Genomic DNA, 23,791 nt, shown 5'->3' on the forward strand with positions numbered 1-23,791 from the left:
TGATCCAAGATTTTATGTCTGGGGATTGTATAAAATTAATATGAACGTATTGATATGTATTCAGTTTATATATTTTGATGCTAAATTGGTTAAGTTACAAGGTGTTCCTTCAAATTTCGATATAGTGTTAATAGATCTCTAAACTTAAAAAAAAATTATATATCAATAAGTTCTTGAACTAATGGATTGTTGAACTCATAAATAAAGTATGGACAACCTAGAATTGTTCTTGTTCACGTAAGTTCATTTTACCTTCTTCTGTTAAAAAAAAAAAGGTCATTTGAATTAATAAATTATTAAACTTAAAAAGGGTTTAATAGGTTAAATGTAACGCCCCAGGAATTTCACTATTTCCAAACAGGGACCGTTACTAAGCCTACCTAAAATTTTCACATAAACAAGAGAATTTTCTTCACAACAACACTAAGCAATAAAACTACCACGCTTCTGCTGCGCTACTCTGATTTCCAACACTCACGAGAGCTTGAACAATTAGAACAACGACACTAATGTTTTAAGAGAAACTCACATCCTATACAGATAAACCATTTAATACCGACTTCACATTAACCAAACCATTCAAGGAAACCTTACTAACTATAAACCATCCACTAAATAAATATTAACATCTCGAATGGCAATGAAGCAAAAGCTAATTCAAGTACGATCAACTTAAACAAATGTATTCATAAATATCCTAAGTGGATTACAATCTCGTAGTTCAAGAGGCTAACAAAAGTAATGCTCTAAAAGAACAATGAATCGGCAACCTTACGACATCCTTTAGACAATAAAACTAAACAAAACCAACCACTACCAACTCAACTACAACATTAAATGGCCACAACTATCCTAACCAAAAGAAATTAATTGCACACAGCATAGCTAACGGTCTTTCCGATCAAGCCTCCTTCTCGCTATCACCATCCCAAGAGCTAGCTCGATACCTGCGAACTGGAGGGGGAAAAAGAGGGATGAGTACAACCACAGTACTCAGTAAGCAGCCCTTATCTGAAGGGTCACACACAAACAGCATGCTTATCAAGGAACAACGTGTCATGCTTATTAAAGGATCAACACACACACATCCTGCTCAACCAAATCATGAAACATTCACAGTCATGCTTTTCATCACATTACGCATTCAAACATAGACACATTCTATAAAATTCAGTGACAGCCACAACCAGGAACACATTAACTACCAGTACCAACCTCTAGTCTCCCTAACATCTCAAGTACCTCTACGCTTATCACAGCTACTCTAGCCTTCCACAGTTAACTCCTTCGAGCAGAGTCGGCCCCTGACCATTTATACCCAGAGCCCCGACCCTGCAGCATCGGCCCTCGACCATTTATACCCGAGGCCTTGAACTCTGCATCGACCCTCGACCATTTATACCTGAGGCCTCGATGTCTTACAATCTATTGGCCCTTGACCATTTATACCCAAGGCCCCAATAGTTCTCCTTTCGAAAGACTCCTCGCATCGACCCCCGACCATTTATACCCGAGGCCTCGACGCTCATCTTTATCCAATATTGGCGTATCGACCCCCGACCATTTATACTCGAGGCCTCGATACCCAATTAGTGACGTATCAGCCCTCGACCATTTATACCGAGGCCCTGACACTCACCCATTCACTTCATAACTTTCATAACTCCACATAACATTTCTAGCCTCCAACCAAGATTTCAGTACTACTTCCCTAATAACTCCAACCACCACAACGCCCATCAACAACACCACCACTAGTATGATTTCAATGCACCTCTCAACTCACCAACACAATTCAGCATGCTTCCACAACATAAACATCATTCTATTAGCAAAACAATAAACCAAACATGCTTTCACAATATATCAATTCTTAACAACTGCGCCACAGTGAGTTTAGTCATAACAAAGCATAGTCAACCAATTGCAAACGATTGGAGCCCAACACAATTCATCCAAACACTTAATATCCAACGTCCATATCCAATAAGCATTGCCAGATATAACAAACCACTCATGAGACACGCCAACCACTTCATACAAATTCAGACAACAAACATTCCCAAAATAAATCCACTTTAACGAACATTTCCTATAAACATACATCATTCTACAACAGATCTCAGCAGCTCAACAATACAAAATTCCCACTATTATCACCGACGGATATTCAACACTACCCAGGCATACAAACCAACATAAACAAGAGTTACACTGCACAACAACGTATCAGAACCAATATTAAACGTCATAAACAACACATCGGCAACTAAATAACAAACATCAACGCACGCACCCGCCCCCGTGCTACTTATTTTATTATGTCCCAAAATTCTCACAAGAGTCCTACTTGCTACTACGCCATGCCTCATGCATCCACAATCTCATAACAGTCCAATATGCAATACACCAAAATGATCGTATGTAAAAGCCAATCAATCTAAAATAGTCTAACATGATCCAACAGCTCCAACAGGCATCGTTCACAGAAAAGCACAATAAACCACTAAGCCAAAATATAATTGATAAATACCCAGCATACATCAAACACAACCACGTAATTTTCCCAAGATATATCAACAGTTTTATCAACAATGACGTTTATTAAATGATATCAACGACAAGCAACATGCAAGTATCACACATGGGCACACGAGCAAACAACCATATCATCTCAGCACACAACAACCAATCCCTCCAGTAAGAAACTACTTACAACAAAGTTCTAATGCGCTACCAAGTTCACCGAAGGGTTCCTAAATCCAAAAGCAAACCAAACTTGATTAGAATTCATGTTAGAAACACTTAGTTTGCATCAAAAGTGAGTTTAGATGATCCGTTACCTACTATCTCACCATAAAACCTCTTGGGTAAGGAGTGGGTCGACGCCGAGGAGGTGCGACGCTGGTTCGTTGTAGACCGCCGGGACGCGCCGCCGCTGCTACAGACCGCCGGGATGTCGGGGAAGTCGCGCTGACGATTTGAAAACGTGATACCCACGCCGAAAAACGCCACAAAGCAGTGGGAAGATGGCTGCTGCTCCGCCGCGACGCCGCTGTGCCCGCTGCTGACGAACTCGCCGCCGTGAGGTAAGGTCGCCGGTGAGGGAAAGTGAACTGGGGGGGGGGGGGGGGCGGCTGCTATCCACGTGAAGGAGAAGGAAGGAGAAGATGGAGTCTAGGTTTTTTTTCCCTTTTGTTTTTCTTTCTTTTTGTTTTAAAACCAACCCAACCCAAAAGCCCAATATATCCAAGCCCAAGAGGAGAAAGCAGTCCATTCCATCTTAAAACAATGCCCACTGCACGAAGTCCGGCGAATATAAATTTAATTGGAGTTTAGAGCCCGATGAATATGTATAAATTTAATTTAACAATTAATTTAGAAATTAAATGAAAAATCTCCTGATTCGAGACCAACTAACCTGAGGGACTCGGGGCGTTACAATGACCGAGGCCGAGACCAGGTATCCCCAAATGGAGAAACTGGCCCTCTCTTTGGTCACCTCGACACGAAGACTGAGGCCGTACTTCCAAGCCCATACTGTGACTGTGCTCACAAACTTGCCTTTGAAGCAGGTTTTCCGTAAGCCAGAGACATCTGGCCGTTTAATGAAGTGTGTTGTGGAGCTAAGCGAGTATGAAATCTAGTTCGAACCCCGAACGGCTGTGAAAGGGCACATCATTGCGGACTTCATAGCCAAACTTACTCCTCCACCAACTCAAACCTCCGCGTTCGACCAGCCGTGGACGATGTATGTGGATGGTTCTTCGAATGAAAAAGGATGCGGAGCAGGTGTGCTCCTCATCGCCCTAGATGACATGCGTTTCGAGTACGTCATTCGCTTCAATTTCCGTACCTCAAAATATGAGGCCGAGTACGAAGGCCTGTTGGCTGGACTGTGCATGACAAGAGGGCTTTGAGCCAGTCACCTTCAAATTTTGAGCGATTCACAACTGATAGTGAATTAGATCAAAGAAGAGTATCAGACAAGAGACTCTCGGATGGAGAAGTATTTGGGAAAGGTCATATCGCACCTCGCTCACTTCCAGGCTTACAAAATCAGCCAGATTCCGAGGTCATATAATTCCAATGCTGATGCCTTAGCCAAATTAGCATCTGCCTACGAGACCGAACTGGCAAGGTCGGTCTCGGTGGAAATTTTGGACAATCCTTCCATTCTGGAACCGGATATGATGGAGGTCGACTCCCAGCCTCCACCATGGATGGATCTGATCAGGGACTTTCTAGAGGGCAAAATCCCAACAGACTTGAAGAAAGCCAAAAAGATGACAAGGAGAGCAGCTCGGTACATGCTCCGAGATGTAACAATGTACCTGTGCGGGTTCCCTTTACCCCTCCTTAAGTGAATTTCGAAAGAATAGGGGAATTATGTCCTCAGGGAAGTGCATGAAGGGGTTTGTGGCAACCACTCGGGGGCCAGGTCCCTATCAGCCAAGGTCGTTCGTCAGGGGTACTATTGGCCTACGATCGATCAGGACGTAAAAGAGTTCGTCAAAGCGTGCAACAACTGTCAGCACTTTACGAACTCCATCCATCATCCTCCCGAGCTGCTAACTCCGATCTCGGCTCCCTAGCTCTTTGCACAGTGGAGGGACCTAATTGGACCTTTGCCATTAGGCAAGGGGCAGACTAAGTACGCAGTTGTAGCCATAGACTACTTTACCAAGTGGGCCGAGGCCGAAGCGCTCTCAACAATCACGGAGGCCAGAGTCACGACTTTTATTTGGACGAATGTCGTTTGTCATTTTGGCATACCCAATGCCATTGTAACGAACAACGACAAGTAGTTCGATAATGCGAAGTTCAAGGACTTCTACCGCAAACTCGAGATCAGTCACCTTTCATCGTCCCCGACTTACCCTAAAGTCAATGGGCAAGTAGAGGCAGTAAACAAGATCATCAAGTGTGGTTTCAAGCTGCGGCTAGACGCGAGGAAGGGCAGGTGGGCTGAGGAGCTACCTCGAGTGCTCTGGTCCTACAGAACCACGCCTCGGGAGTCCATTAGCGAAACTCCCTTCGCTATGGCCTTTGGTTTCGAGGTCGTGGTGCCTGTAGAAATTGGGATGCCAACTGAGAGGATATACTACTACGAGCACATTAGGAACGAGGAATAGCTATTCTTGAACCCTGGCCTCCTTGAAGGGAAAAAGGAAGCGGGCCAACTACGCTTGACAGAGTATCAAAACCGAATGGCAAGACACTACAACTGGAGAGACCGACCTCGAAGCTTCCAGGTCGGACACTTAGTCCTTCGCAAAGTACAGAAGCATGTTGATGCGTTGGAACCAAGCTGGGAGGGGCCATTCGAAGTCAAAGGCATAGTCCGACCTGGGACGTATATGCTTGCCGATCTCGAAGGAAAGTTACTTCTGCATCCGTGGAACGCAGAGCACTTGAAGCGATACTACCCTTGAAAAGTTGAAATGGTCCAAAAATAAATAGGACTTGTAAAACTGTTCAAGAAAAAGTCCCAGTAAAAGGCTCCGTATTAATTTAATTCCCTGTCTCCTATAGATCCGAGTTCGACGTGAAATTAAATAGGGACAAGATGAGGATTAAGACTTAGAAAATTCGAACCTATAAGAACTTACAAGTTCGAGGTGAGATGTTGTAACAACCGAAAAAAATATATAAATATATATATATATATATTTAAATTATTATTATTTTTTAGTTGTTTTCTTTTATTTTCTCAAAGATAAATCTTTTTGTTTAAGAAATTACTTTTAAAAGATAATTTTTTCTTAGAATTTAAAAAAAAATTAATAATAAGAAAGAGTTTTATTAAATCTTTATCTTTTTATTATCTTTTTAAATAAGGATTCATTAGGGTTTGTTATAAAAGCCCTTAAACCCTATGTTTTATTTTTCTTAAACTGCTAGACCTAATTTTCTCTCAAAGAGAAAAAGAAAAGAAAAGAAGAAGAGTTTTGATATTTTCTCTCAAAGATCGGTAAGATTTTCTTCCTCATTGTTTTAGTTTTATTTTTCTTGATTTGTAGTCCTTTAATTCAGTTTATTGGGAAAAGATTTTAAGGACTTTTTACCCTAAAAATTTTCCAGAATTTTTGGTTTGAATCTTTTTGTTTATAAGTAATTTGTCATATCCCTTCGAAAAAGTGTTGTAAGTAATTTGTCATATTCCTTCGAAAAAGTATTGTATGTGATTTACCGAATCCATTCAAAAACTATTGTAAGTGATTTGTCATATTTCAAAAACTAAAATGCATTTTGGATTTGATAGGAAGATTTGAAATTGATATCTTGCATATGAAATTGAAGTTTTATTATGGATTTGAAAACTAATTTGGCAATTGAAATTATGTTTATTTGTAAAGTATTTGAAGTATTCTTAAATGATTTGATAAAGTTTTGTTTAGATTCATTTAAAGGTTTGAAATTGATATTTTGTTTATTTGTGAAATATTTGAAATCATGTTTTAGAGGATTGATAAAATTTGTTTTTAATTATTTCAATGTTTTGAATTAATTTAATATTGAAAGTAAGTATTTGTTTTGCATTTTATTTGAAAGATATTTTGATTGATTTGATAGGGCTATCCTGATATGCCATGATTTTGTTTTGAGGAACGTTTTGCTTATTTAGGGTAGTAGCCTAATTTGGAATTGATGGATTTCTGTTCTGGCTTATTTGTGGGAAGACACTTTTGTGGTTTGGCATTCCTTGGGAATGAAGATTCATGTGTGTGTTATTCACTCACATGGCCTCACACTTAAGTAACTCTGTTTTGGTCGATATTATTTCGACAACTCTGTTCTGGTCGATATTAATTCAACAACTTTGATAGAAGTTTCTGATTGATTGGTGTTACCGACGGGTAACCACATATGTTCTGTAGGCTACCCAAATAATGCAACCTTCCACTCTGATTTTGAAAGTATGAATGAATGTAAGATTGTTTTGAATGTTTGAATGATTTAGTTATTCGAAAGTTTGAAAGTTGTACCAAATGTTTTAGAAAGAATTTTGAAAGTTTTGATTGGAAGAAAGTTTGTTTTGAAGGATTTTGAATTTGATCAAATGAAAGTTCGTTTTGAATGAATGAAAGTTTGTTTTGAAAGAATGAAAGTTTGTTTTGATTGACTGAAAATTTTACCTTATTTGAAGACTTTGTTTCTGAAAATTTAGTTTGTTTTGAAAGTTTTGAAAATTGTATTAAATATTTTAAAGGACTTTAAAAGTTTTGATCTATTTGTATTTTTGTTTACGAATGTTTTGAAAGGAAAACGAATTTTGAAATTCAATATGGAAATTGCTTATTGAGTATTTTTGTACTCATCTTTGTTTTCCTAAATGTTTTTCAGATGAAGAATTGAATGATCGTTCTGGTAGAAGGTGAAGTTTAGCATACTGGCATGAGTTTGAAAGTCATCCTTCTATTTAGTTGAGTTAGTTTAGAAAAATTCTGTAAAGAAATTGCTTCCGCTGAATAATTTTAGTTCTTAAGATTTCTTGAAAGTTACGTTTCCGCATTTTGTCAGAATGACCGTATTAGAAAATACGGGTTGTTACAGATGTGAATTAAGACTTAGAAAAATTCAAGCCTTTAGAGCTTACGAGTTCGAGGTGATGTGCGAACTAAAATTTAGAAGAGTTCAAGGCCCTATAAAATTGCAAACTGCCAGTTCGAAGCACGATGAAGCAAACTTAGAGAGAAACCTAAACGAATTGTATTCATACTCAGAAGGTTGTGCCAAGGTGTATAGACCTCAAAACCCAGTACAAAAAAGGAGGAAAACAAAGACATGACAAGAAAAGACGAAGAAGCCTCAGCTGCTTCCGAAGTGCGACCCGAGCTCGCCCTGAGACCCAAGGATGTCGACCTTCTGAGAGTCTATCATCCCAACCTCTTGAGAGGATTTCGCACCAGTAGTTGGAAGGAGAGCCCAGTCAACTTCTTGGGAAGAAGGGTTTGCATCCTCTCCCTCGTTGAGCTCGACGTCGGACTCGAGCTCCTTCAGACATTGATCCACAATGTCTTAGGGGCCAGGAGTCCCGTTGGGACCCGAGGCACACTTCTTGGCATACCTAAGCTTGATGGGCTCAAGGTCGAGCTCGGGAGCTATCTCTTGGACTCCCTTCATCAGAAACCGGAAGACGGCGTCACTGAAGTCCTTAGCAAATCCATCAAAGTCAGGATGTTGACGGAATGCTTCCTCCACAAGAACCCCATTGCTAAGCTTGGACTCCACCAACTCAAGCTTGGCCTTCAGTTCTGCCATCTCGGAGTCGCGAGCCTGCAGCTTGCCTCCTAGGTCTTCTCGGAGGCGCTCGAGTTCGTTGTTCCTCTTCATCAACGCAAACTTCTCCTTCTCAAGGCACTTAGCCACGACGTGCGCACCCCGTGATCTTGAGGTGGACTTCCAGGAGATAGCTTCAGGTGTCAAGCAGCCTCCGCTTGGGCGCTCTTGAGCTCGGCCTTGTCAGCTTCAGAGGTGGACTTCCATGCTTGGACCTCAGAACGAGCCTCCATGAGCTCCCCTTCTAAGGTAGTGGTAGCTTTTAGTGCAGCCGAGAAGGCCTCCCAATCTTTCATAGTGAGAAGGTCGCACCCCTCCAGCTCGGCCTTCATCATGTGGGTGGCCTGGCAGATGGAAGCGTGAGTCTGAAAAAGAAAAGCAAAAGCAAACAAGAGTTAGCCCAGAAAAATAGCTAAAAAATAAGTAACTTAAGATCTTACCTCGGCTGAGTAGTCCAACATCTGTTGGATGGCCGACCCCAGAGCACTAACAAACTTAGACGCCCTCCTCCAGCAGCAATCGAAGCAGGCGTTGGACATCTTCATAGCGTTCTCCCTCACCCCGGCACTTGAAGGTTCGACGTTGAACCTCATGTCGATGTCCAAGGTGCCGCCCATTCTGGCCTCAGGATCATCGATTAGATCTCCGAAAGGAGTAACTTGCCGCTCAGCGCAGACCTCCTCACCTCGTCCTCGGAGTGGTGGGCCTTAGCTTCTTCTTTTTTGACTTCTTGGAGGAAGCCCTCTTCCGAATCTCCCTAAGGGGGGAGACCTCAAGGATCTCTTGATCCTGAGAGGGTCCAACCGCAGTCGCTCCCTGCAGTGAAGCGGTTTCGTGTTCGACCTGTCTCGACTTCGGTGGGAAGGTCAGCAACAGTAGGGCTTGGTGCCTCCTTAGTCTTGGAAGCTTGCCCAGCGTGAGGGTGTTTGTGCCTGACGTCCTGTGAGAAACCGCACATCATGGCTGTAAAGAAAACAAGTAAGGGTTAAACAGAAAGGAAAACACCAAAAGGTTGAGTGCGAAATATCCCAAAGACAACCAAACTAGTTCCAAGTTCGGTCTCCGGGCTTCGGGAGGGGCTAAAATCGCATTGTAGTCGAGCAGGCCAGAGGCGAGAAGAAGCTTGTCTGTTATGAGCGTGCTGATTTGCTTGCCACTCTTGAACCTGCCTTTGAAAAACTTTAAAGCGTTGAAGGTCGGCTCGGAAAGTTGGGGGATTGGCCTTATAGCAACTGAAAAAGACCAAAGTCGTGAGTTAAATTATGAAGAGAAGTAACTAAAGACAAGCGAAGACTCAACTTCTTACCTAAGTTCCCAAACCTACAGGGGACGTTGTAGAAGGGCAGGTCAGACTCGTTCTTGGCCAACCACGCTCCAAAGGCGAAGAACCATTTTCCAACCCACTTCTTTATAGAGGTCGGACCTTTCAGAATGCCTCCCGCGCCCTTCCTAGCACACAAGTAGTACCTCCTTGGCTTCCTAGAAATTCACTTGACCTCGAAGCAAGCCAAAAGTTGGTCGACTCCGAGGAGATCCAGATTGTCCACTTCCATACACCTTAGCCAGAATAGAACGGCTAAACCAAAGATGACTCTCCATCCATTGGGGGACACTTGCGCATGAGCTAGCCCAGTTCGAACCAAGAACTCCTGTGCCAAAGGGTGGACGGGCAAGCGGAAGCCATACTCAAACATTTTTAAGTAAAGGGTCACGCACCCTTCAGGCGGATTATCAGCTCGCTCCCCTTCCTTGGGAAGCCTAAGAAGGATGTCATCTGGTATACTATATCTCCTACGAAGAGGGCCGAGGTAATTCTCAGGCATTTGGGAAAGGTATTCTAAACCTTGACCCGAAGTCGAGGTATCACTATCGTCTCCGTCATCCTCGGAGAACCTAAAGTTTTCTATCTCTTCCTCCAGTTTGGAATCTAGCCTACTCACAAATTCCTCCACAGAATCGACCTTTTTAGGGGAAGAGCTCCGACTCCGAGCTGTATCACTAGACAAGCTACTCCTAGGTGAACTAGGGGAGCTACACGACGTCAACATGACTTCAAAATTAAAAAAAGAAAATGAAACAAAAGCGAGGGAACAAGACTAACCTAAAGCAAAGACTATGATCTGATTAGGTCGGACTCCAAGATTTCAGAAAGCGTAAAAAGCGGAGATGAAGTCTTGGGGGTATTTATAGTGCCCCAAAATTTAATCTTGACCGCACACGTGTTCAGATTTGGACGACCCAGATTGGAAGAAGTCCCGTCAAAGGTAATCAAGTGTGTGCCGAACACCGGTTCTGTTTTCAAGATTTTCCAAAGGTAATATTAATCGTATCGGCCTTGAAAGTCACCATGTGGATTGGTCTCCCCAAGGATAATAAACTTCTCTGCCAGATCGAGGTCGAACTTGGCAGATACGGGGCCAATGTTTGGGGATGAAATATCCTATTGCCACGTGGAGGATGGGGATTTGCCACTAAAAGAGGATCCGAAAGGACAGACTTACGGAGCTCCATTCTCGGAACCTTCCGAGATGAAAGACTTGTCATTTCCAATCGATTATCAACTTGTCGTTTTCGGGAAAGTGTCCGAGTTCGATCTACTCGAACCAGACACCTCCGATCTTGACTCCGACCAAGGAAATCGCCTGTCGCAACCCCTGTCGGAACCTAAACCTATGAATAGAAGGCCTCATTTCACCATCAGGTATCGGATTTCTCCTCGAACTTAATATTGAGTCCGAGCTGCTTACTAACTTGAGCGTCGGAGATTTTGCCCTCTTGTGCAGGTCTTCCCTTAGAGTTTCGGGTCGGAGCAAGGGCTGGGTTCGATCTAGATTGACATTGTGCAATTTCTTGCATATACACACTTTAGCCTTCTAAGCTCTTGTCTTAACTTATTTTGGTGTCTTCATCATCCTTGCCATATTTTATGTAATAAATCTTGAAAAATAAATTAAGAAGTGCTCTTGATACACAAAAATAGTTTGAAACGAGATACCAAAGAAAAAAAAACTTCAAGTATTGAAAGAGAACAATTAAAAAATGATAGAGGGAGATAAAAGGGTTGTTAGGAGACATTCTTACTACTCTAAACGACTAGGGATCAACCCTTACAAATAGCTAAAATGTATCCCTTTTATTTTGGTCTATTTAGAATAAACTAAACAAGACTTAGTGAACCGGACCGTCGAACCACAATGAACCGAATAAGTTTGACTGGACCGGGCCAACCATGAAATGGACCAACCAAAAACCTCATGTCACCGAGCTGCAGCATTTAATTCTTTTTTTTGAAAAACGGATAGCGAACACCTACGAACAGTGGTGTCAATTCTAATTAAAAATCATCGTAAAACTTAAAAAAATCATAACTTATTTGATACCCAACGAAAAAATGCATATAATATAATGTTGGAAAGCTCTTCAAACGTACTTTACAAATAAGCAAAAAAACATACCTATTGGATCACCACACAGAGACTTAATCAGTGAAGAAAGTGAAGAAAGTTACAGCATGATTTCTCTAGAAACTCAAAGAAGCAGTCGCAAAACCTCTATAGTCAATCAAACTCCAATTCGAAATTGCACATGTATTACGGTTGACTTTAAATGTAACACAAAAACATGCTCCAAACAAATTGAATCAAGCTTTTTTTTGAGGAAAAAATCTGCAAGTTTAAAGAACCTGACTCTAATACCCATGTTGGTTTTTACATGGAGTGGTTACTACCTTTTGTGTCCTGCAACAGAGTCCATGATAAACCAAATAAATGATCGGAGATTAGTCACGAACGAAAAAATCCCACTTTTTCCCGTCTAGTTAAGTCATTCCTTAGATGATGCGTATCAGTTTCTGGGAACTATAAATCATATCTATGTCTTTTACAGGTAGGAGTTCTCTCACAAGATCTCTCTGAATTCTCTATCCCAAAATCTAGTCACACATAAATGGCAAACACCTCATGGGGATTCCAAAGGAGAAATTTGTGGTTAACTTCTCCCTTCATTCAAAATTCAAATCCAATTTTTTTTAAAAAAATTTTCAAATGTAATTTGAACTTTGGATTTAAATAATTAATAAATCCTATAGTTTTCATAACAAATACGTCAATTGTGAGGAAATTTTGTTTAAAAAGTAACAAATTCCCATTGTGCCCTATATTTTTTAAGGAGAAAAAACGCAGGTCGTGGTTTCATTTTCTCTCTCTCTTTTTTTTTTTGTATTTTTGATAGGTTATTATTTTATTATTATTATTTTTTTTATAATTTTATTGTTTCATTCAATCTTTTTTCAAGAGAGATAAGTGATGGTCTACAATTTAATTTTCTTTGATTTTATTTGAAGTACAATTTAAATTTATTTTTGGCTCTCCCTTCCTCACTTACTCAAACCAGAGAAAAAAGAAAAACATTCTTTTTCACACCCAGCTTCTTCTTTCTTTTTTTTTTTTTTTTTTTTTTATTTTTTATATTTGAATGAAGAGGTTTGCGATTATTTTATAATTAAATTTTAAAAATAAAGATGACATTGCAAGTTTTAATTTCATTAAGTTATTTGATTAGATTACTTATTTTTTCCATTATTAAAATTAGTAGTTGTGAATAAAATATTATACTATTAATAATATAATATCCTACAAAATATTAAGATCATTAAAATATTATACATCATTTCTATTTTTCCATTTGTCGTGAACATCGAAACAACAAATTTTAAATTTCAATAATTTAAAATCAATATTGTTCCAAATGCAATCAATAATTCGAACTCATTCCTATCATTTAAAATTCTATAATTTCAAATCATTTTTTACCAATTTCCGTATGTAAAATGCAGCATAAATATTGAAAAAGACAATAAGTGAAAGTCGTGGCAAAATGGGTATATACACATACAGATAATGGCCAAATCCGTATAAAGAAAAAATTTATGTTCCAAAAGTAATGATAAAAAGAAAATTTCAATTTTCAAGTAAAAAGAAATCCATTTGAATAATATGTACAACAACCAAATAATTTTTAGTTCTCTCCAGCTACCAAAACATAATACTACAATTTAAAGACCCAAAAATTATGACAAGTTTGATAACCATTTTATTTTGATTATTTGTTTACAAAATTAAGCTTGTAATTCACTCCAATGTGTTTACAACCATTTTATTTTTGATTATTTGTTTTACAAAATTAAGCTTGTAGTTCTCTCCAATGTGTTTACTTATTTTGCTAACTGCTCTTTAAAATCTTCTAAAGAATCTAATCTAAATTTTCAAAACTAAAACGAGTAGTTTTCAGAAGCTTGTTTTTTTATTTTTAAAATTTGCCTAAAAATTCAAATATGTTTTTAAGAATTGTGAAAACATATCAAAGAAATTGCGAGTAAACAATCATAACTTTGAAAAATTGAAAACTAAAAATGAAATAGTTATCAAATAGCGCCTAGGGAAATTGTAACGCCCCGCGTTCTCTGACTCGTTTATTTTAAGAGATAAATAGTATCTTTGGATTTTTCCCTAAGTTGATAACTTTAATTCTTAGATCTTCTAACTTTGAAATTCTAATTTTTGGCTAAATTAGAATTAAGTTTAATTTCATTGGATTAAGATAATTTAAGTTCTTGACCTGTGTAGGAGATTTTTAGTTAAATCTTAAATTCAGGGGTTTTAGGATTTTCCTTCATAAATTCTACTTTTCTTTGAATTATTATTCTTGGGTTTTAGAGTTTAAGTTAACTATTTCGTTTAGGGTTGTGGGTTTTATTTTATTTTTTTAAACTATAATTATTGGGCTTATTGTTTTGAGTCATTTGTTTTATTTGGTTGGACCACCTCCAAGAATAAGGGTTTGGATTTTAGGTTTTAAAACAAGTTAAAGAAAATGTTGGAAAACAAAAGAAACCTAAAACACCTTTTCTCCTCCCCCTTATTCCTCTCGTTGTTGAGCCGCCACCCACCGCCCCCCTCCCCATTTTCATTCCCGTCGCTAGCAGCCCCCCTCTGGCAGCAAGCAGCACGGCGGTACACGTCCACCTACAGTAGTGACGGCAGCGCAACTTCGCGTTCCCAACGGCGGCCTAGGGTAGTGCAACCCGAGAACCAACAGTATTTTCTTTGAAACCCAGCGTGTAGTAATCGTTTGCTGCCACAACCACATGTTCTCCGACGTCGGTTGTGCCAAGTACGACAATTCGTAGCGTTCCTCCTCCCTCCATGGTAGTGCAGTAGCGGGCGTAATAGAGGCGGTGGCTCCGGCAGTTATGTGCGACGACAGCGGCGTGTTCCGGTGGGCGTCTCGTGTTTCTGCAATAGATCTGACATTTTGGCGACATTCTCTGACTCCGATGACACCTAACAGCCTAGACCCATGAAGCCCAGCGAGTTTCGTGGTGTTTTTCTCCGATCTGAAAATCCTGAGCTTAAATCCGCCGACTAGCAGCAGCGTTTGCGACAAATTCTTGGCAAGGCGTCTTGGTTCCGGTGGCCCCGGTCCTCCAGCTTCGTTCTTCACCAACCGAGGACCCCCAGCTACCTCGAACGGTCTTGATCCGTGAAGCTCGACAAGTTTCATTTACCTACCATTGTTCAAAGTTAAATTTGGATTACCCACAACCAAAAGGAAACCGATTTCAGTTATCCACCCTCTCCTGCATTGTTTTGGCATGGACCCACTCATATTCGGACCAAAATAAGCTTTACCCATCACTTTTCGGCGTCGGACCAGTAAGCCCTTGGCCTTTGAAACTCGATTTTGGAAACCTGAACATTCTCGGCTTCGACCCACTCCTTACCCAAGAGGTTTTATGGTGAGATAATAGGTAACGGATCATCTAAACTTACTTTCGATGCAAACTAAGTGTTTCTAACATAAACTCTAATCAAGTTTGGTTTGCTTTTGGATTTAGGAACCCTTCGACGAGCTTAGTAGCGCTTTGGGACTTTGTTGTAAGTAGTTTCTTACTAGAAGGATTGGTTGTTGTGTGCTGATATGATATGGTTGTTTGCTCGTGTGCCCATGTGTGATATTTGCATGATTGCTTATCGTTGTTATCATTTAGTAAACGTCATTGTTGATAAAACTGTTAGATATATCTCGGGAAAATTATGTGGTTGTGTGAATGAATTGTAACCATGTAATCTTGGATGACTATGTTCGAATTGTTGTTGTGCTTTAATTGGTTTTCATGATGAAAATTGTATACTGGTACTATAATCTGTTGTTTCAAAAGCATATTGAAGATTTATGAGAAATCAGTTATGTTTGATGTATGCTGGATATCTATCGATTATATTTTGGTTAAGTTGTTGGTTGTGCCTCTTCTGTGAACGATGCCTGTTGGAGCTGTTGGATCATGTTGGACTATTTTAAATTGATTGGTTTTTACATATGATCATTTTGGTGTATCGCATATTGGACTGTTATGAGATTATTGATGCATGAGGCATGACGTAGTAGCAAGTAGGACTCTTGTGAGAGTTTTGAGACATAACAAAGTAAGTAGACAAGGGGCGTGTGCATGCGTTAATGTGTGTCAGATGGCCTCTAACGTGCTGTTTTTGTGATGTTCGATATTGTTTTTGATACGCTGATGTGTTAGGTAGCTCCCGGTTGTGGTAATCTGTATACATGGAGTATTGTTGAATATTCGTCGGTGATAATGGTGTAAATTCTGCTTTGCTAAACTGCTGAGAATTGCTGTGGGGATGTTTGTTGTCTGAATATGCATGAATTGTTCGGCGGGTTTCGAGTGTTTATTATATCTAGCAACGCTTATTGAATATGGATGTTGGATATTAAGTGTTTTGGGTGAACTGTGTTGGGCTCTAATTGTTTAAAATTTGTTTGGTTATGCTTTGTTGTGACAAAATTCATTGTGGAGCTGTTGTTAAGAAATGTTATGTTGTGAAAATTGGTTTATCATTTCATCAATAGAATGTTGTTTATGTTGTGGAAGTATGCTGAATTGTGTTTGTGAGCTGAAAGACGCATGGGTCATGGCTTAAGAAAGTATATAGTAAGATTCTGGTGAGAGTTGGATTCTTGGAGAAAGTGAAGGGGTGAGTGTCAGGGCCTCGGGTATAAATGGTCGGGGGCTGATATGTAACGCCCCGAGTCCCTCAGGTTAGTTAGTCTCGAATCATGAGATTTTTCATTTAATTTTAAATTGATTGTTAATTAAATTTATCTATATTTATCGGGCTCTAAACTCCAATTAAATTAATATTTACCGGACTCCGTGTGGTGGGTCTTGTTTAAGAGGGGATGGATTTCTTATCTTTTGGGCTTGGACTTGTTGGGCCTCCTTTGGGTTAATTTGGTTTTAAAACAAAGGGAAAAAGAAAACAAAAAAAAAGCAGGGATTTCTTCTTCTTCTTCTCCTTCTTCCTTTTGCCCTAGCCGTCATCCTCCCCCCTTCTTCTTCTTGTTCACCGGCGACCACACCCGTAGCAGCAGCGGCGACGCGACCCCGACGTCCCGGTGGTCTGCAACGAACCAGCATCCTCCTCGCGGCGGCGCACGACGAACTGTTACAGCGGCGAACCGGCGGCGCGACTTCCCCGATGTCCCGGTGGTCTGCAGCAGCGGTGGCGCGTTCCCCGGCAGTTTGCAACGAACCAGCACCGCTCCTCCTCGCGGCAGCACACGGTGACGGGCCAGATCCGCTGCTGCGCACGGCGAACGGGTTGTACAGCGGCGAACCGGCGGCGACCTGCGGCTACGATCCGACGAACAACAACTCCAGCGGCGGGATTTGTACTTTACAGCAGTGTTTAGGATGTTTGGCGGTGACCCACATCCGTTCGAAGCTCGATTTAGGCTACCCACACCTTGGCGAGCTAGATCTAGGTGACCCACTTCTATACGAAGTCGGTTTTGGTGGTAATGAGTCATTCGAACCCTTTTAGAATTGATTTCGAAGGCTAAATAGTGTACGTAACGTGCTGTATTTTTCTGTTTTAGTGCTTAGGTGTGAGGTCGACGCAAAACTTAAGGACGCGGTTGTGAGTAAGTAGACAAGGGGCGTGTGCGTGCATTAATGTATGCTAAATGGTCTCTAACGTGCTGATTTTGTGGCGTTAAATGCTAATTTTGTTACGTCATTGTGCTAAATAATTCTCGTTGTGTTAGTCGATATACTTGGAGTAGTGTTGGATGTTTGTCGATGAAGATGGTGAGATTTCCGCTTTGCTAAACTGTTGAGTATTGTTGTGGTAATGTTTGTTGCCTGGATATGTATGAATTGTTCGGTGTGTTCTGTGAGTTATTATACTTAATAATGCTTGTTAAATAATGATGTTGGATATTTAGCATGATTGGGTTATTATCTTATTATTAGAAAGTTGTCTATGTTGTGGAAGCATGCTGAATTGTATTTGTGAGTTGAAAGATGCAGGAGTAGTGGCTTAGGAAAGTATATAGTAAGACTCTGGTGAAAGTTGGATTCTTGGAGGGAAAGAATGAGTGAGTGTTAGGGCCTCGGGTATAAATGGTCGGGGACTGATACGTCACTAATGGAGTATCGAGGCCTCGGGTAAAAACGGTCGAGGGTCGCTACGAGGAGTCCTTTGGAAGGAAGACTATTGGGGCCTTGGGTATAAATGGTCAAAGGCCAATAGACAGTGAAGTCATCGGGGCCTCGGGTATAAATGGTCGAGGGCCGATGCAGTAGTGTCGGGGCTCTGGGTAAAAATGGTCAGGGGCCGACTCTACTCGAAGGAGTTAACTGTGGAAGGCTAGGATAGCCGTGATAAGCGTAGAAGTACTTGAGATGTTAGGGGGACTAGAGGTTGGTAGTTAATGTGTTCCTGGTTGAGGTTGTCACCGGATTTTTATAGAATGTGTCTATGTTTGAATACGTAATGTGTTGAAAAGCATGATTATGAATGTTTCATGATTTAGTTGAGCATGATGTGTAATATGTGTTGTTGGTGAGGGCTCCTTACAGAGTATATTTTATATACTCACCCCTCTACAATTATTGTTTCAGGTGAAGGACTCGTTGGCGACCATGGTGATGAGACGGAGGAGACATGACGAGCGAGGACCATAGGCTGCTAGTCACTCTGGCTTAGCTTAAGTTATTAGTTAAGATCTTATGTTATAGTCAATAAACTATTTGTTCGTATTTGAATAATTGGGAGGTTCCCACTTGTTGTTAAAGTTATTTCGGGATAGGTGCCTATTTTAGTTTTCTTCCATTCATTGAGTTTTGCCTTGTTTGAATAATAAAATTGCCTCGTGAGGTTGTCCACGAATGTTGTTGATTGATATTCTATGAATTTGATTTATTGTTGAATTGATGAGAAGTGGAACTTGATGTTATATAATTGTTGCATAGGGAGATGGCATGACGTGTTTGGGGTTAGGTTTAATCAGTTGGGTAGTTAACGTGACCTAGAAGTGTGGGGGAAATTCTGGGTCGTTACATGATACGTCACTAATTGAGCATCGAGGCCTCGGGTAAAAATGGTCGAGGGTCGATGCGAGGAGTCCTTTGAAAGGAATACTATTGGGGCCTTGGGTAAAAATGGTCAAGGGCCGATAGATGGTGAAGTCATCGGGGCCTTGGGTAAAAATGGTCAAGGATCGATGCACAGTTCAAGGCCTTGGGGATTAATGGCAAGGTCGAACGCCAAGCCTTTGTAGATGAGTGTCGGGCTTTGGGGATAAATGGCAAGGGCCGATGCGATTCGAATGAGTAAGCCTTGGAGGAATCAAGAAAGAGAACTAGTGTGTTAATATGTAAGGATGAGTTTGACATGTACGGTACATGTATAGTTAAACGTTTGCATAAACTGCTTCTTGTGATATGTTTCTATTTATTCAAAGCTCGAGAGTTGTGATAAGCATGATATGTTGATTCTTTAATAAGCATGACACGTTGTTCCTTGATAAGTATGCTGTTTGTGCGTGACCCTTCAGATAAGGGCTGCTTACTGAGTACTGTGGTTGTACTCATCCCTCTTTTTCCCCTCCAGTTTGCAGGTATCGAGCTAGCTCTTGGGATGGTGATGGCGAGGAGGAGGCTTGATCGGAAAGACCATTAGCTATGCTGCGCGCAATTAATTTCTTTTAGTTAGGATAGTTGTGGCTATTTAATCGTGTAGTTGAGTTGTTAGCGGTTGGTCTTGTTTAGTTTTATGGTCTAAAGGATGTTGTAAGGTTGCTGATTCATTATTATTTTTAGAGCATTAATTTTGTTAGCTTCTTGAACTACGGGATTGTAACCTACTTAGGATATTTACGAATACATTTGTTTAAGTTGATCGTACTTGAATTAGTTTTCGCTTCATTGTCATTCGAGATGTTAATATTCATTTAGTGGATGGTTTATAGTTAGTAGAAGTTTCCTTGAAGGGTTTGGTTGATGTGAAGTCGGTATTTAATGGTTTATCTGTATAGGATGTGAGTTTCTCTTAAATCTTTAGTGGTATTGTTCTAATTGTTCAAGCTCTCGTGAGTCTTGAAAATCAGAGTAGTTCAGGAGAAGCGTGGTAGCTTTATTGCTTAGAATTGTTGTGAAGACAATTCTCTTGTTTATGTGAAAATTTTAGGTAATCTTAGTAACGGTCCCTGTTTGGAAATGGTGAAATTCCTGGGGCGTTACAGAAATCTAGTTAAAAAAACTATCCATAATAAAATTTGAGGCTTTATTTTATTATTTTTTTTCCTGCAACAAATGTAGAGGGTAAGAATTTGAACCTTCCAACTTCATAGGAAAGAGTAGATGTCTTTTTGGCTGAGCTATGTCATGTTTGACTATTAGATATGGATTATGTTGATATTGATTTATCGGCAGGCTACACGTAAGTGTAATGTATGTGTCACGTACGTCATCATCTCCAAGCTCTTAATTACATACACACATGAATCTAGCATCGGCAAGGTACTCTGCCGAATGCACTTCGATTTTTAAGTTAGGACTCAAGTTGGGCATAAATTGATATATGGAAAGTAGAGTAGAAGGGCAGTAATCTCGAGGGTGAGAGTCTGTTCAAGTGTGTGTGCCGAATTCTATCTAGGAGAATCAGCTTACCTTGATTAGGGTTGTTCTCTTCCTTACATATCCCGAGAGTCTGTTCAGTGAGTCTGTTCAAGGGTAAGGAAAATCAGCTTACCTTGATTAGGGTTGTTCTCTTCCTTACATATCCCGAGAGTCAATTGTAAGTGTGAGAAAGAAGCCAGGGAAGAATGTTGCGCCTGGGGGATGTTGGGATAATTGGGATTCTTCCTCCCCCTTTGTGCTACAGATGGGGGATGCGATGACACCCTAAACCATCCTCTTAGGCATATTGTGGTTTGATGTACAGGGTATTAGCGCCTTATCCACTAGCTGTCATTTGTACGAATCATTCAGGTGTGTTCTGCCCTAAAGTCAGTGGGTTAGAAATTGGGCCCGATGAGCTCGGGTTCCAATAACCCCTCGTTTACCTGGCTTATGTGTCTTGAATGCAACTATGTGTGGCGCCTCAGGTTAAGCTAATAATAATGGCCCTGTGTAACGCCCGACTAGAATGAACCGATACCACATCCGAATGAGAGGGATCTTAAGACCATAGAAAGTATGGTGAAGAAAGCTTAAAAGAAATGATAGTTACTACCTATACTTACAAGGTGCACTTTCATTTTCGGTAACTTAATCGTAAGAACTCCAAAGTTAAGCGTGCTTGACCTAGAACAATCTTCGGTTGGGTGACCTCCTAGTTGCTTTACTAGGAAGCATTTGTGAATGAGGACAAAGCAGCATGCTGAAAAGACTCGCAAGAGGCAAAGCGTTAATTTTCAATTTTCAGAAGGCATCTTTTCTCCTGTTACGCCATTAATGCTATGTCGGTTTTAGTAGGCGTTTCACATCATGGCACTAGGCATTTTTGTTTCGGGATGCACTATGGACATTGGAGAGGAAATTTCAACGTGTGCAACACACAATTATATTTGAAGGGTTGCTCGGAGCAGGCGTACTGGAGTGGTTTCAGTTGTATGATAAGTAATGGAATGGGGGGAAGGATAAGAACCTAGAGTTGACGGTGGAGATCTGCAAAGATGGGGAAGAGCGACCGAACCCACTTTCTCCTAATACAAGGCGGGGATCTCGGAGAGAGCATTTGTCAAGTGAGGCAGAGAACAAGCATTTGGAGGAGCGTGTGGAGAAACTGCAGCAGTAACTAGGCCTAGGGGTTCCCAGTAGTAGCACTTCCAGTAATTGAGTCGACCCTTCTCTCATAACAACATCAAGGTTGGAGGTAGAAATAATGCCCTAAATTATGTCCTTCAACTTAATCTTCTTCTAGCAAAGAGGGGCTTTGCTTCTCATCATTTTCCTTAGTTGCTTTAGTGGTGGGCTTGCAACCCTCTCCTTCTTTCCCTTCTCCAGGTAGACAGTTCCCCTTGTGATGGGGTGGGGGGAGGGGACTATGGCTCTCCCGCGCACCTTTCATATTGAGCTTATTGTCTTTTTGGTTGGCAGTTTATACCTTTACTAGTTTTGATGTACGCTCAAACGAGCCTTGCAGCTACTTGCAATTAACTTAATAAAAGGTTGCATTCTTTATCTTTTTTCATGACTTTATCTTTATTTCTTGCCTTTTTTTCGGCTTCACTATTAGGACTTGTAGGGATCTGGATGTGGTCGTGCTCCGTTTCATTCAAGGGGCAGACCTTGTTTAGGTTTGTGAAGTCGATGGCCAGTTGTCGTTAGCATTTCTTAAATGGAGTACACATAACATCATTTCAAACCGTCAAGTCCCTTCCTATGGCGAATGGATCACTATTAGAGATTTGCCCCTTCATCTATGGAACGACACCGTCATCCCTTTTATTGGGGACCAATGTGATGGCTTTTCAGAAGTCTCTAAGATCTCCTCCAGCCTTAGAAACCTTATGGACTTGAAGATTAAGGTGAAAGGAAACAACACGGACTTCCTTCCCGCTCTCATTGAGCTTCCACCAGCCATCACACAGGAAGGTGCCATCACAATACTCATTGATCCCTTCTTCAGCGACTGGAACATAATAAGAGCATACGGGAACCAAGGTAAAACCAATGCCTCAATGAAACACAGCCACAAGATACCGACCGAAAAACTGATTTCAAGCCGACATGTCTCCACCGGAGCCACCATAAAACCAGCCGGCGAAACTCATCTTGATGAGCATCTCAATGTCACCATCATGCCTACACCTCCTGACCAGCTGACAACAGTTGTTGACCTGTCTAAAACACCCTTATCCTCGACAAAAAGGAAAGGTAAAGTCACTGACACCCTTGCTCTGTATGATCCACCTCCCAAAGCTATGGTATAAAAACATTTTTCTATACAAGAAAAAGGAAAACACGTGATTGTAAGGGAAAAAACCCAATCCTTCAGTCTCCTCCAAAGAAAGAAACTTAGTCCTTTACAAAATAGTCCTACCACTAATGACCTAGATGAAGTTGATTGTTTCTCTAGCCCGCTTCTCGATGACAACCTTATTTTGGATATCTGCAATAGCCCCACCACACCCATCATCCCCACCATTCTTTTTGGTGATTTACCCATCACCGAGGTAGCCCCTATAAACATATCTACCCCTGTACAACACGACTCTCCTCCCAATGCTCGCCCTATCACCAACCCTCCCTCCCACTCCTCTCTTTTCCCTATGGCTGCTGTCGCAATAGTATCGTCTCCCATATTGGCCAACCCAGCTAGCCCAGAATTTGCTGATAAAAAGCTGGTTAAAAACCTCTCCCCCTGCTACATACAATGCTACCTAGCCAGCTACCTACAAGAGCTAGGTTTATGCATCATGGTCATTCCACAAGCTGAAACAATAACAAAAAAGCCAAACAAGAACCAAAAGCAAAAATCCAGCGTGCGAAAGCTCAAAAACTTGACTTCCTCCATTAACTATGAGAAAAGGAAGCTCCTAAAGGGTGGACCATCCCATGTTAAATGGATATCTTCTCATGGAATGTGAGAGGATTGGACTCATGGAAGAAGAGGGTCCTTATCAAGCAATCTATTTCCCGCATTAATCTTAATGTGGTGATCTCCAAGAAACAAAATTACCACATATTGACTCTACCATTATTAAATCCCTTTGGAGCTTTCATGGGATTAATTGGGCGGCTTTAGATGCTGTGGGATAGGCTGGCAGGATCCTGGTTCTATGGAACGACTCGGTCTTTACTTCAAAGGAGATCATTGAAGGTGATTTCTCCCTTTCCATAAACTTTTTACTAGCTGATGGCTTCTCTTTTTGGCTCTCAGGCATTTATGGCCCCTCTACATCAGAGTACCGTCCCAATTTTTGGAATGAGCTAAAAGACCTTTTCTGCCTCTGTGAGAATCACTGGATCATTGCAGGAGACTTTAATGTCTCTAGATGGTCATGGGAAAAACCCAGTGGTCGGTCGCTCACCAAAAGTATACGGCTCTTCAATTCCTTTATTGATGATTCTGGCCTTATGGATATCCCTCTCAACAATAGCAAGTATACATGGTCCCAAAATAGCTCCCACTCTTTTATTGAT

The 23,791-nt window shown here is 40.9% G+C and overlaps 1 protein-coding gene across 7 annotated transcripts; it reads left to right on the forward strand.

Annotated features, from left to right (window-relative positions):
- Positions 1-14,162: 14,162 nt before the first annotated feature.
- Positions 14,163-19,567, forward strand: LOC148209595 (uncharacterized). Of its 7 annotated transcripts, none has more exons than XR_015793262.1 (4): positions 14,164-15,091; positions 15,179-15,218; positions 18,263-18,359; positions 19,254-19,567. XR_015793262.1 is itself a non-coding variant. In XM_088128289.1 (3 exons), the coding sequence occupies exons 1-3, from the start codon at positions 16,836-16,838 to the stop codon at positions 18,307-18,309; spliced, it is 411 nt and encodes a 136-aa protein (XP_087984415.1). In that variant the 5' UTR covers positions 15,225-16,835; the 3' UTR covers positions 18,310-18,571. The 7 variants fall into 7 exon arrangements, 1 of the variants encoding a protein (XP_087984415.1); XR_015793260.1 differs by lacking the exons at positions 14,164-15,091; positions 15,179-15,218 and adding exons at positions 15,225-17,154; positions 17,236-17,280; XR_015793263.1 differs by lacking the exon at positions 19,254-19,567 and having other exon boundaries at positions 14,163-15,079; positions 18,263-18,571.
- Positions 19,568-23,791: the final 4,224 nt, after the last annotated feature.

Source organism: Momordica charantia (genome assembly GCF_013281855.1).
Source record: "Momordica charantia cultivar OHB3-1 chromosome 8 unlocalized genomic scaffold, Mcharantia_2.0 BLBB01000008.1, whole genome shotgun sequence".
Taxonomy (NCBI): domain Eukaryota; kingdom Viridiplantae; phylum Streptophyta; class Magnoliopsida; order Cucurbitales; family Cucurbitaceae; genus Momordica; species Momordica charantia.

Bases quoted from the DNA above. Each gene is read 5' to 3' on its own strand.
- LOC148209595 (XM_088128289.1), top strand. From the start codon at position 16,836: ATGTCCCGGTGGTCTGCAGCAGCGGTGGCGCGTTCCCCGGCAGTTTGC. The intron at 17,155-17,235 runs GTAATGAGTCAT...TTTCTGTTTTAG, and splicing joins ATACGAAGTCGGTTTTGGTG to TGCTTAGGTGTGAGGTCGAC. The intron at 17,281-18,262 runs GTAAGTAGACAA...TTATTGTTTCAG, and splicing joins ACTTAAGGACGCGGTTGTGA to GTGAAGGACTCGTTGGCGAC.